General features: G+C 47.4%; 1 protein-coding gene across 1 annotated transcript in view; it reads right to left on the reverse strand.

Annotated features, from left to right (window-relative positions):
* Positions 1-1,579: 1,579 nt before the first annotated feature.
* RARS2 (arginyl-tRNA synthetase 2, mitochondrial) overlaps positions 1,580-12,895 on the reverse strand; it is a 56,517-nt gene continuing 45,201 nt past the window's right edge. Inside the window, 6 exon segments of the mRNA XM_073336637.1 lie at positions 1,580-1,727; positions 5,518-5,581; positions 6,232-6,306; positions 11,168-11,263; positions 12,142-12,251; positions 12,355-12,422. Of these exon segments, the coding sequence (XP_073192738.1) occupies positions 1,641-1,727; positions 5,518-5,581; positions 6,232-6,306; positions 11,168-11,263; positions 12,142-12,251; positions 12,355-12,422 (500 nt within the window). The 3' untranslated portion in view covers positions 1,580-1,640.

Consider the following 12,895-nt stretch of genomic DNA (forward strand, 5'->3'; position numbering starts at 1 on the left):
CAGGAGTATACACATTAAGGGACTGATTAGCAGGGGAGCCCTAGGCTTGGTTAAGATAACATGCTCAATGGAGGATAGAAACGTAAATATTAGCTCATGTGTTCCTCTTCCTCATTCTCTGTGGTGCTTGTCTTTCAACACGAGGAAATGTAGTGACAACTGAGCTGATTCATAAAATGAACTTTCTCCTTTACCCCTCCCTCTGAGGCGAATTGAGCAGCTGTGCAGCTCCATCCATTTTAAGTAGCGGATAAAGAGCTAATCTGGCAGGGGTGGGGGCTGTACTTAGAACCAGTCTTCCAAGTACACAGACGCTTCGATTTTATTCAGGAAACACAGACAAATTCTGCCAGGGCCTTCTATTGCTCGTCATGAAATAGCAATAGGGTAATATGCTAGGCTCCCCTCCTTTCCACTATCATATTGTTTTACGGCACATCTGCTCCAAGGTCGCAACTTGTGCTCGGTGGTTTTATCCTTAGATTAGGATGTGGTTCTCATGTTGCGGTTTCTTCATCTCAAAAAAAAAAAAAAAAAAATCAAAACCACTTCTCAGAGCCATCTTTTCTATTGAAACTGGGGAGAAGTCTCCTGGGGGGCAAAAGGAGGTTTGGCAGCTGGTCTAGGCCATATAGTTGAAGTGGGAACGATCCTAAAGGCAAGGGGAAATCCAGAACAGCCCGTAACAAATCATAGTTTGTATGAACTGCATTGCAGCAGTAGATGAAGCATCTACTGCCATTACACTATTAGGTTTAGATAAATTTTGATTTAATCACTAACAAGGGCTCAAGGTGGGTGGGTGGGAGAGTAAGTAATATTGAACTGGTTTCAGAGTAGCAGCCGTGTTAGTCTGTATTCGCAAAAAGAAAAGGAGGACTTGTGGCACCTTAGAGACTAAAAACATGAGTGAAATAAACTGAAGGGAGGACGCTTTTAGTGAGAGCAAGTGCAAGAGTAGGGACTCAAATGCTTGTGGACATGTGAGGGTGAAACACTGAATCTGTCTCCAAGCAAAGGCACCCTGCCCCAGCAAAAGAACCAAAACCCTCCCTGATACCTTGCATACCATCCACTAACAGAATCACTGGATATAAATGAGAACTTGGGAGTTACAGAAGATGCCAACAAGGCCAGATGTAAATGGATCGCCATGCTGACCCAGGTGTATGAAAAGAAAAGGGGAGACATCTATCCAATAACTGAAAGCTCTTTTACATGTAGAGAGGAAACGGAAGTACTAGGATTGTAGATCTCAAGTGGAGGAGAGCCTTTGTTCAATGGGGTATACAGTTCAATGGCAATTCTCTTAGGAAAAGGGCAAATTAAGTGCTCCAAGCTGTTGTAACTGGGCAAACATATGACCCTCCCTCATCGATAACAGGGATTACAGCCAACATTTCCAAATGGCTTGAAGCACTATCAAGGGTACAACGTTATGAGTGGCAGTGAGACAGGGAAATGGACAACAGGGTTCTGCCCCATGAGCAGCTGTTAGTACACTTGCCAGAGGCACAGGAGAACACCAAAGACCAGACAAGAAGAGAGTCTGCAGGACTCTGAGGGTCATAACAGTGGCTGGATTCTCATTAAGAACTTTTACTAAGAAGCTTAAATTTACATTGCAGGAGGCCTTTTCGTTACATCTGGCTTACAGGCGTGATTCCAAGAAGTTTCATTCCATTAGCTAGAACAGAACGTGCAGCCTGGAAGAGGCGGAGTCTTGCCTGCAAAATAAAAGTAACAATCAACTTATGCAGTCACATCATCTGAACAGCAGTTTATACTTCCGTGACCAAGGAGCATAGTCTCAAGGAAAGGGCTAGGAGGAAACCTGTTAAAAATGAAGACCGCTATCTGTGTGTCATCTTTATTTAAAAGGAGTCTGAGGATTAGGGTTTGTTCAACATTATGAAGATACAAAGTGCTGAATACTAGTAGCAGCTCAAGGACTAGAGGAAGCCACTTTCATCCTCCGCCACAATAGCACTGAACAACTGATCTAAGGGTGAAAGTGGCGGAATTTATTCTCAATGTTGTGGAGACCATTCAAGCCAAAGTCACAAACAGGTCTCTAGCCACATCCAGCCTGGCTTCCCTGACCGAGGGAACAAGACCCTGCTGCATAAAGCCTAGCATAGGAGCAAGCAGAGTGGAGAGCTGCCATGGTGGAACACGAGACAATTGGTCTGGATCCACAAAGGGACTCAGCTGTTGCAATGCCTATCTTTTAGACACCTCTGGAACAATAATGGGATCCATAAAACCTGAGTTAGGTCCCTTGGCTCCTTGTACAAGAAGGGTGGGGACGTAGTATTGCCTCCCTTGTGATTAGAGCACTCACCCAGGGTGTGGGAGACCCAGGTTTGGTTCCCCCCTCTGCCTGCAGGGGAGAAGGGATCTCCAACCTCTAAAGAGTGTGCCCAAACCATCAGGATAGTCTAATATCTCCTGTTGAAGCCATTCCACTTGGTATAATTACTGAAAGAGTCACTGGGCCACAGAGACTGACTCCACAGACCGGTGGTTAGGGCACCCAGCTGGAAGGTGGGAGCTGCAGGGGCCAGTCCCCCTTGCTTCAAATCACTCTTATGCCAGGTGGAATAGCTTCAGCAGAAGAGACTGAGCAAGGACCCCCCTTTCCCAATCAGAATATCCACTAGACCAGTGGGAGGGCACTCAGAGGTGGGAGACCCCTATTTAAATCCCTTCTCCCCATCATGCAAAGGGGCGAAGTGAACCTGATCTCCCACATCCCCGGTGAGCGCTCTAACCGCTGGGGTAAGCGTTAGGGAGGCAGGCGGCACCTCCTCCACTGGTCAGATTTGGAACGTGCAGCTAACATGCCCACCACATTAGAGCCCATAAGAAGCCAGGCAGAGGAGTGCTTGTCTTCCCTGCTTCATGGATTGCACTGACGCGTAGGCATAAAAAGGCTGTGGATGCCCAGAGTGAGGCAGTAACTTCGGTGCCTGGAGGATTAGGCAGCAATTGAGTGAGGATTGTGTGGCTAGCAGTGGTACCTAATTCTGGGGCTTCGATGCCTAAGTCCTTAAGTGGATCTGAGCCACAGCAACGGTCAGAAAAACAAGGAGTTCCAAGCAGCACACAGGTAAGACACAGACACCTTGTGGCCACACTGGACCTCTGAGAAGCTGAGTATAGACATGTCCTCTCACCTTCGGCTGACAGCCTAGCATATTCCGGTTTGGTTGCACTGTTGCCGTAGCTGTGTTGGTCCCAGGATATTAGAGAGACAAGGTGGGCGAAGTAATATTTTTTATTGCACCGACTTCTGTTGGAGAGACAGCTCTTGAGCTACACTGAGCTCTTCTTCAGGTCTGGGAAAGGTACTCACAAGGCCTGTCTACGGTAAAAATATAAGTGGGGGGCTTTCAGCCTCCCACACTGCCCCTCTGAAGTCAGTGGAAATGCTCCTGGTGACGACACGCACCACTTACAGAAGAAGGATAGCCTGGACATGAACTGCTGCAGTAATTACTGCAATAGTTGTAAGATGACTTAACATAGGATCAGCAGGGAGCCGGGCCGGGCTGCTGCCTGGAGGCTCAGTGCTCCCCACGGGGAGCCCTGGTATTGCCTGGAGGCTCCCGGCTCCCCACCACCAGGAGCCCACCTGCTTTCCTGGGCTTTCCACTCCCCACCGCAGCCGGGCTCCTGGGGGAGAGCTCTGCACTCAGAGTCTGGGCAGCTCCTGGAGGGGAGCCGGAAGTCTTGGGGCAGTCACCAGGCTCCCCGCAGGGAGCCGACTGGCTGGGAGCTGGGGGGCACATCCTGGCTCCCTGTGGGGAGTCTAGCAGCTGCATTGAAGCTCAGAGCGGGGAGCATGGACAGCAGCTGTGTTGGGAGCAGGTACCTGGGGGCAGCCGAGCTCTAGCTGGAGCCCCCCACCTGCCCGATTGACAGTGCAGCTTTCTTGTCAATTTCACGGCTCCCAGCATGGAGCTGTGAAATTGTCAAGAATGACAGCCAACAGCTGATGTAAGTAACACAGTGTCTGCAGGGACACTGTGTCGCCCTAATGACACTGGCATAAGCCCTACGCCTCATGGAGGTGGAGTTATTACGTCCGTGTAGTAGAGCACTTACATCTGCGGAAGCCAGGCTGTAGTGTGTTCATTGACATAATTAAATTGATGTAAGCTGCCTTATGTTGACCTAACTGTAGTGTAGACCAAGCCCGAGTGTCACCGCAAAATACAAGGTGGAACAGATTTTTTAGCCTAAGTAATTAACACATATTCTAAGGGACCGGCAAGTTGAAGTGGCCTGTTAACATGCCTGCAGTCATAGGCCAAAACAGGGGTACAGTGAGTTATAGATTGTTGTAATAAACCATAAATCCTGTGACTTCATACAGTCTTTGACTTGTAGTGTCTAGCAAAGTTATGAATTTAAGCTCCCAGGCTTGTCTTTTGAAAGTGTTGTGCAGGTTTTCTTTGAGGATGGGGACAGGCAGGTCAGATATAGAGCGATCGCTTTGTGAAAAGTGTTCACCCACAGGTGAGAGGGTATTTTTGGTTGGAGGTTAAATTCAAACTTTGCTGTGCCACTCCTGAGTACCCTTCCCAGACCTGAATAAGAGCTCAATGTAGCTCAAAAGATAGGAGACAAGGGGGAGGACCTAACTCTCACCACTCTTCAGAATTACAGGGAATCTGACCTCACGTCTATCAAAAAAGTTGTGCTTACTAAAAGGTGCATTAAAGTCAATGGAGCTTTAAGATCAACCATATGGAATATCTTCTTTGTAATCTTCTCACTTATTTTTCACAACAGAACATTGCAAAGCTCAATCCTGAAGGAAGAGTCATCATCAAAGGCAGATACGCAATTACTTTTCAAATCAGTATGAGGCAGAACAAAAGATGGTGTAATTAGGGTAGCATTTACTCAATAGTTAAGGGATCAGATCTCTCGCCCAAAGATTCACAGCCTTCTAATTTGCATCTAGGTGGAACTGCACATAGGAGTAGACAGCCTATGTTGGCAGACTAGCAGTATAGACAATTTGTATTGTGTAGGTGGAATTACGGAGTGGGGGTTCAGTCACCTCACATAGCTCTGTCCTCCCACTTAAGCTGAGGAAACCATCAGAATGTCGGTTTGGAATGTCCCAGAATGTTTAACACTCTCCGGAATATTAGGGAGAAGAAAATGAGAGAGAAAGGGAACAACTGCTCTGAAGCAATTCCCTCTAAGTGGTGCTCAGAGTCACATTGAAGAGGTCCAGAGAGAGCCCTTGGCAGTCAGGGTGGGCTTGCAGCCATGAGTTCCTGCTCCTTCATTGGAAAAAAGGGCAATTCTGCAGCTCAGAACCAGCCTCATGCCATTCCTACAGTTAGTGCTTCCAAGAGCGCCTCTTAGTTTCAACTGTTTGGAGTGTGAATAGGTGTGGTCCTCGTAAGCAGTCGTTTGCCGGATAGGCAGTGTTTCTCTTTGGCTACACAGCTCAAGTACACTGAATTACAGTCACACAGCAATAATGCACAATACCTGGGCTTGTTCAGGGGCACTGCCTTTCACAGGGAGCGTTTTATGAGCCACAGCGGCAAGATGGCTGAAACAGAAAAGTGGATTAGAACCAGCAATTCCCTTAAGAAGAGCAGTTACATGGGCTGCAGAAAGCAGCAGAACTAGAAGATCCACCCCCAATCACCAGACTAAGATCAGTTTATAAGGGCCTTTGGGCAAACGGTCCCTTTCAGGACTGGATTCTGAGTTTTATGTCTCACAGCTGCCTCATAAAAGAAGAAATTACTAGTTTTGCTTGCTGGTACAGATACGATTTTAGAAGAACATACTGGAAATATGAGATAGGGACCAAAGCGTTATTTGGTCTGGGGCACTGTAACATTTCCGAAGGGACACCCACTCCTGCGTCAGTGATTACAAGTTTGATTTGTATTATCAACTTATTCTGCTTCAGTTATCCTCCTTTGTTTCTCCCTCTCCCCGCCTCCAAGAGAAGAGCCTGAGCCACCACATTTAGATCTAGATCCAACCCTGTCCCATGTGCAAAGGGATGCAGATTTGGGGTTTTAGGTCTGCCCACAAGGCCTAGCTGCGGAGTTCAGATTGGGAACAGTGCACCCGGACGCCTGGAGGGTCTACGCTTGCTTGTACTGACTTGTCTGTGTTGCTGGAGTTTGATTCTAGTGAAACTGAGAATTAAAGCTGTTCAGCAATAGCAAATATTTCTTTCCTTACCTGAGCGTTAGGAGGTAGCTGACAATGTGCTTGGGCTGAAGATCTTCAGAAGATTTATACAGTACCTCATCGTAGCTGGGGAGAAAGTAAGGGACAGTTCAGAGCTCAGTTTGCAATCACAAGAAAACTAACTAAAGTTCTTAGAACAGGAATAAAGAAAGGGAATAGCATCATCATAATACGGAAGTACATTTAAAACTTGCTGAATACATACTGTAGATTTCAGAGCTCACAACAGGTGGTCAAAAGCAAAGATAATAAACAGTTGCTCCTGGAATATTATGTTCTGCTTTAAATCTTATCACTCACTGTGGGTCCTTATTAGAAGAAAAATCTACATTAAAATGACCACTTGAGGCACTGTCATAAAGCAGTACCTTAAAGGATGTGGCCTTTTAATAAAGGGGACTCAGAATTTTCAACAGCTTAAAGGGACTCTCATAAAATTACAATTAGTAGATACAAACAAAAAAGTTGGTTCTCAAAATATGGAAATATAGTCAGCTGAGATGAATAACAGTATTAAAACTCAAACATGTACAGATCTGCAGAGAGAAAATTTTCCCGAACAGTTCTGTTGCATGCTCTCTCTGGCAGGCTAGTAGGAATAATCCTGCACCTGACAGCTCTGGCCTTCAGAGCAGGGTCCCCTCCAAAGCAGAACTATGAAAGAGGATCTTCTGCCACTCCGCTCTGCTCTTCGATAGATTTCCACGTCCTCCCATCCCAATGTGCGTTCTTACAAAAGCAGAGCTTCCCTGGTAGTGTTATCTCTTGTGGTCAAGTTACAGCAAAACTGGGGAGTGGACACAGCAGGGCAGGCAGGGTGGGGGAGGACTCAGCAACCAGGAGACGATCTTAGAGGAACTGCACTTCTATGATTGCTCCACATTAACCTCCCTTGCATGCAAACCAAAATTGACTTATTTATTTTTGTACTGCTGTAGCGCTAAGAGCCCCAGTCATGGCTGAAGACTTCATTGTGCCAGGTGCTGTCTAAACACATGATGAAAAACGTTTCCTGCCCCGAAGAGCTCACAGCCTCATGCACGTGTGCTGCATCAGTGGCCATGTGTAGGGTCTTGGGGGAAATGTAGCAGCTGCTAGCCAAAGGTGAGTTGTGTTGCCACAAGATGTGATTTTATTTTAAAAACAATAACAGTTGCTGGTCTCATGAGTGAAGTGGTCAGTATTACACACTGGTTTCCATTTAAAAGGTACTTAAGAACACCATGAGCTGTGTGGCAAGACATCTCCTTCATCTCGCCCGCTCTAGCAATGGCGGGCCTGGGGTAAATCAGCCCCACTCTGGGCAGTGTTTGCCTTCCCCCTTCTGTGTTCCTTTGGCCGTGTTTCCAGGGTAGGCCCCAAGGTCGGTCTAAGAGGTGATCCTTCACCAAACAAAAGGGAAAACGTCTCAAACACAAAACCAAAAGGGGGATACTTCCCCTGCCTCCTCGCTGGGGCAGGCATCATCCCGTTGCTTGCCCCATAGCAGGTGCTCAGGTTTGGCTGTTCCCCTATGAGAAGGAGCTCAACCCCTTAGCCTGGAGAAGCTTATTTCCCTGCTACCAATAGCCTGGCAGTAGTTTCTCCCTCTCCTGCCTTTTCTCTCCCCAGAGGTTTTTTTTTTTAAAGGCCTCAGGCAGCCCTTAATTGGGTTCAGGTGTCCCTAATTGACCTGAGGTAACCCCTCATCAGCTTTACTCCTGGGGGATTTCTGCACTAACGTGGGGGCGCAGAATTGATATGGCCCGCATTTTTCTGTGCCCCCCTCCCCACGCAGAAAAAGGCCAAACAAAATCCGCTGGGGGACATGTGCCTCGTCCCCGGTAGCCCAGTCAGCGCGTCCGTTCCAGCGTGCTTGGAGCAGCCTCAGAGACAGGGCATGCGTGCCTGCGTGATCACCTGGGGGGCTGCGCGTATGTGCGTGCCAGTGTTACTTCTGGGGGGACCCGCAGCAGAAAACGCCCCCCCGCACAGTGCCTGCTTTTCCCTGCAGAAAATGACGGAGAAGCCGCTCTGGGAGTGACCGTGTATGCAGTTTTTTTGGGGGGGAGGAATTGCCCCCCAAACGGAGGCGATGCATGGGGGGGGGAGCACATGGGGTTACGTGCCACTGCCCCCCTCCCTCCTTATTTCTGCAAACGCAGAGCTTCCCAGCTCAGAGGTTGCATTGTCCAGCAACAAGACTCTGCAGCTGAACGCAGCCTCCTGGGTCCTAGTGCCAGCTGTGCTCCCCTTCTGTGTTCTGGAGCCTTCCTGTTTTCTGTGGAACAGGGAGTTCCCACGGTGGGCCTGAGTAAGGGGGAGTGGCGGAAACGAGGGTAGGGGTGGGGGTGGGGAAGAGGCAGTGGGGAAGGAAGGGGGTGGAATAGGGCAGAGGGAGGGAATGTGGGAGTGAGCAGAGGAGGATGGAGAAGATAGGGGAATCATGGGGCGAGGGGCAGCAGGATCCCGGCATGTGGCATCCCCTCGACAGCAGCTGGGGCTCCCCTATTAAGCAGGCCCATCGAACCCTCACCCTGACAAGCCCTACCCCCCTACAACTGGACCCCTCTTACAAGCCCCCCACACCCAGACCCCCACCCCACTTGAGCCCCAACCAGCTGCACCTGGACCTCCACCCTTCCAAGCCCCACTCCCCCAGCATGCAGACCCCCCCCTCACGCCCCCACATCCAGACACCTCCCCCAGCCAAGCCCCATCTCCCCATACCCAGACCCCCTCGCTGAGCCCAACCACCATCACCTGGATCCCCTGGGTAAATCCCATTACTTCTGCACCTGGAACCCCACAACGTGCCCCTGTGCATCCAGATCTTCCACTGAGCTGCCCACACCCACATTGCCCCCCACAGAAACCTCTCACCTCACACCTGGATCCCCCCACACTAAGCCCCTCCACACTTGGGTCTTGCTGGGCTGAGCCTGCCCACCCACACCTGGTGCGCCTGGCACAGAGGGGCAGGGCCCCAGGGTGTTTCTGGGACAGGCCCAGCCCTTGCACTGTGTCAGGGTCAGGTGCAGCCTCACTGCCGAGTCCCTGGACTAGGGGAGGTAGGGGCTTCAGGGTGATCTCCCACCTCAGTGTAGCCAGTGGCCTGTGTTCCCCACTGCCACGCTAGAGCTACACTTATTTATTGACAAATAAAATTTGCAGAATTTTAAAATATTTTGTGAATAATTTTTAATTTTTTGGCACATAATTCCCTCAGGAGTATCAGCCTGTAGGAAAAAGGACCTTTAACATTCTGGGGCTAACATATCAGCCTTCCCACACCCTCTTGCAGCCGTCCCGCCTGACTTTGTCACAGCTGGTTGCTAATACCAAGTTCACTGAACTGTCAAGTGGCTATTAAATGAAGAGGCATGTCTCTGCTACTGCAATCTGTAGCCACATGAAATAAACTAATGAGTAGAGCTGGCTGAAAGTCAGAATTTCCCATCCATGGGAAATTAAAAAACAAAACCGTTCAGCTTCAGAACAAAACAATATTTCAAATTTGCTGTGGAAGGGAAATTAGAAAAAATTAGTTTACAACTTTTTGAAATTGACCCTGGGAGCCAAAAGCCTAGAAGCCCTGGGAACCACTACTGAGCCGGGAGCCTCAGAGCTTGGGAGCTGGGGTTTGCAGCTCTGTGACAGAGAGCCTGGAAACCATGAGAGCTGGGGACCCTGGAAGTCCTGGGTCTGCTGTGCTGGGGCAGTCACATGGCTGAGCTGCCCTGTGTTCCATCAAAAGTTCATCAACACCGACATGTTTTCATGAAACATTTTGGTTTCAACAAATTGGTATTTTCAGCTTTGTCTGAAAATTCCTGAGCGGCTCTCCTAAAGAGTTCTTCTGTCTAGCCTCTGACTGCCAGAACCTGGGAGTGGAGGACAGGGAATGGATCACTTGATGATTGCCGGTTCTGTTCATTCCTCTGAAGCACCTGACACTGAGACAGGAAACTGGGCTAGATGGACCATTGGTCTGACCCAGTATGGCCAATCTTACGTTAAGTGGAATAAGTCAGCTTCTTCAAGGAAAATGTGCTACCACAAATCTACCATTCCAAGAGATTCACTGGTCTACAAAGATCATCATCTAGGTAAATGATGTTTAACACTGACCAGATCAAAGGCCAAGTATTTTTGTTATATTGTCAAAGGCCACAATCAAAGCAATGAAAGTGGGTTTAAGCCGTTAGGAAGGCTTTTGCTCTTGACTGCCTGGAGGGAGGATGGCATGAAGAGTGGCAGCATGGTGCAAGGTCTAGGACATTCAAGCTGGGAGTTCTGGGCTCTATATTCAGCTCTGCCATTGACTTCCTGTGTGGCACTGGGAAAGTCCTCACACCTTTCTGTGCTTGAGATTTCACACCTATGAATAATGCTTGCTCAGCTTTGTCAGAATGTTGAGAATTATCAATGAAAAGCACTATATACAAACTAAGTACTATTATTAGGGATTGGCGTGTGGGTGTCCCTCATGGCTACTGGAAGTGGGTGGATGTTCCACACCCCTTTTCCCATGGGATCCAGAGATCCCATCCACCAGGTCTATGTTTATGATGATGACCAATGTTTATATAGCTTATTACATTTACAAAAGAACTGTACTAATCTTTCCTCATTAGCAACTAAGTAACAATTAGTTACAGGCACCCAAAACTGTGAACAGTATTAACAATTATTAACAGGCATCCAATTACTCAAAGGTATTTTCCCCACATGATCCTTTTTCATTCAGCTTCTGAAATAACACATTCATTTACATCTAAACATGTATATTGCAAGTATGGGCTTGTGCAGTAGGCCCAGTGATCAACAAGTCATTGCCTAAGATGTTCATTTCTACTCTTCCACTGCCATGTAACTAATAACTTATTCAACATGCAGGCATCAAACCCTGATGGATCTGCTTCTTGGAAAGACAAATAGTAAATACCTGAGAAGATGCTGGAGTACAGAGATGGCTTGTGGATCTTGTAAACAAGCTGTGTTAATGTCAGTTGATTGCCCGTCCCTGCACATCTGCTCTAAACTAGAAAACATAAAAGCCCAGTGTGAGAAAACAAACGCTCTTATAAATTTAAAAAAAACCCAACAACCTTCACCAGCAAAGCTTCATAAGAATTAAAACCAACATGCACTTAAAGGAGAACAAAATTTGAATCTAGATACACTGTTTGCAAGATGACTAAAACATCTGAGTTAGATTAGCTGAGTTAAATCCAAGACAAAAAGCTATTTTACTTGAGCCAGCATTGAATATACACGTCAGTAACTTTACAGAAAGATCCCCTGAAAGAACATGACAGTTTCAAAGGGCACTGTCAAGTCTGACCTTTTTGATATTAAAAATCAATTCAGGAGTATGACACAATGCCGATGTCGACAGTCTGACCAAGTGCTTTATCTTCAATCTCGGTATTTCTCCTATGGATTTTTAAAATTCCCTAAGATACAATTTTGGGTGATCACAAAAGGACAGAATTAAGGCTGGAGTCGGTCACTGCTGCTCGGGAAAGTTCAGTCAAATCACAGTTTAAATACTGTAGCAAGGTGTATTTCGCATATCCAGAAGACTCCAGGCCAGATTCCTTGGCTATAGCAGAGCACCACTGATCTTGGGGCCACTCTTTGCCATGCCCTAATTTGCACCAGTCATCCCAAGCGGCTGTTACAGCAGCCAAGAATTACTAGGACATAGAGACAGCCTGGCCATGCCGCTTGCCCCAGCCAGAGGGAGAGGGCTTGCAAGTTTCATTTTCCTTGGTTTTCCCATCTGAGGTCTCAACTGAACGGATGAGAGATTCGAATCTTTAGGAAAGGATTCATCACAAATGTTACTCAGTCACTGGAGTCAAATAGATGTTAATAAAAACAGAAAATTTCTCTACTCTGGAAGGCTCTTCTTACCTGTGGAGTCTGGCATGTGTGTACTGCAGGAATACGCCTGTATCTCCCCGACTTTGGAGAACCCGGTCCCAACTAAACTGATAATCGGATGATAGAAGACCCTTGAAATCCTAAAATGAGAACAGTTGCTATTCAGCATCATGTAGCTAGTGTTCCCAGGGCCAATGTACAGTCTCTCACAGAAGGAATAATCAGAAGACACTTTAAACAGACCTGAATTATAAGTGCTGCAAGCCCAATCTTTTCGGCGGTCTCAAGAGGGTTTTCCAGTTCTTTAGTTGCTGAACAGATACAAGCAAAAACAGATGATGAAAATTTGCAACAGTGTAACTGGCTCATGGGTAAGAATGACAGCAGCTGGTGGTAAGGCAGATTTGATTAAAATTTATACCAGCAATAAAACAAACTGTCAGGCTGCAAAGGCCGACAAAGTCCGAATGTAAAACCTTTCACATCAAGGCTGCCTTTCTTTACAAGAACTACGGGTCACCAAATGAAATTAATAGGCAACAGGTTTAAAACAAACAAAAGGAAGTATTCACACAACGCACACACAACCTGTGGAACTCTTTGCCAGAGGATGTTGTGAAGGCCAAGACTATAACAGGGTTCAAAAAAGAACTAGGTAAGTTCATGGAGGATAGATGCATCAAAGGCTATTAGCCAGGATAGGCAGGGATAGTGTCCCAAGCCTGTATTTGCAAGAAGCTGGGAATGGGCGATAGGGAATGGATCACTTGATGATTACCTGTTC

This window comes from Lepidochelys kempii, chromosome 3, assembly GCF_965140265.1.
Source record: "Lepidochelys kempii isolate rLepKem1 chromosome 3, rLepKem1.hap2, whole genome shotgun sequence".
In the NCBI taxonomy this organism is placed as follows: domain Eukaryota; kingdom Metazoa; phylum Chordata; order Testudines; family Cheloniidae; genus Lepidochelys; species Lepidochelys kempii.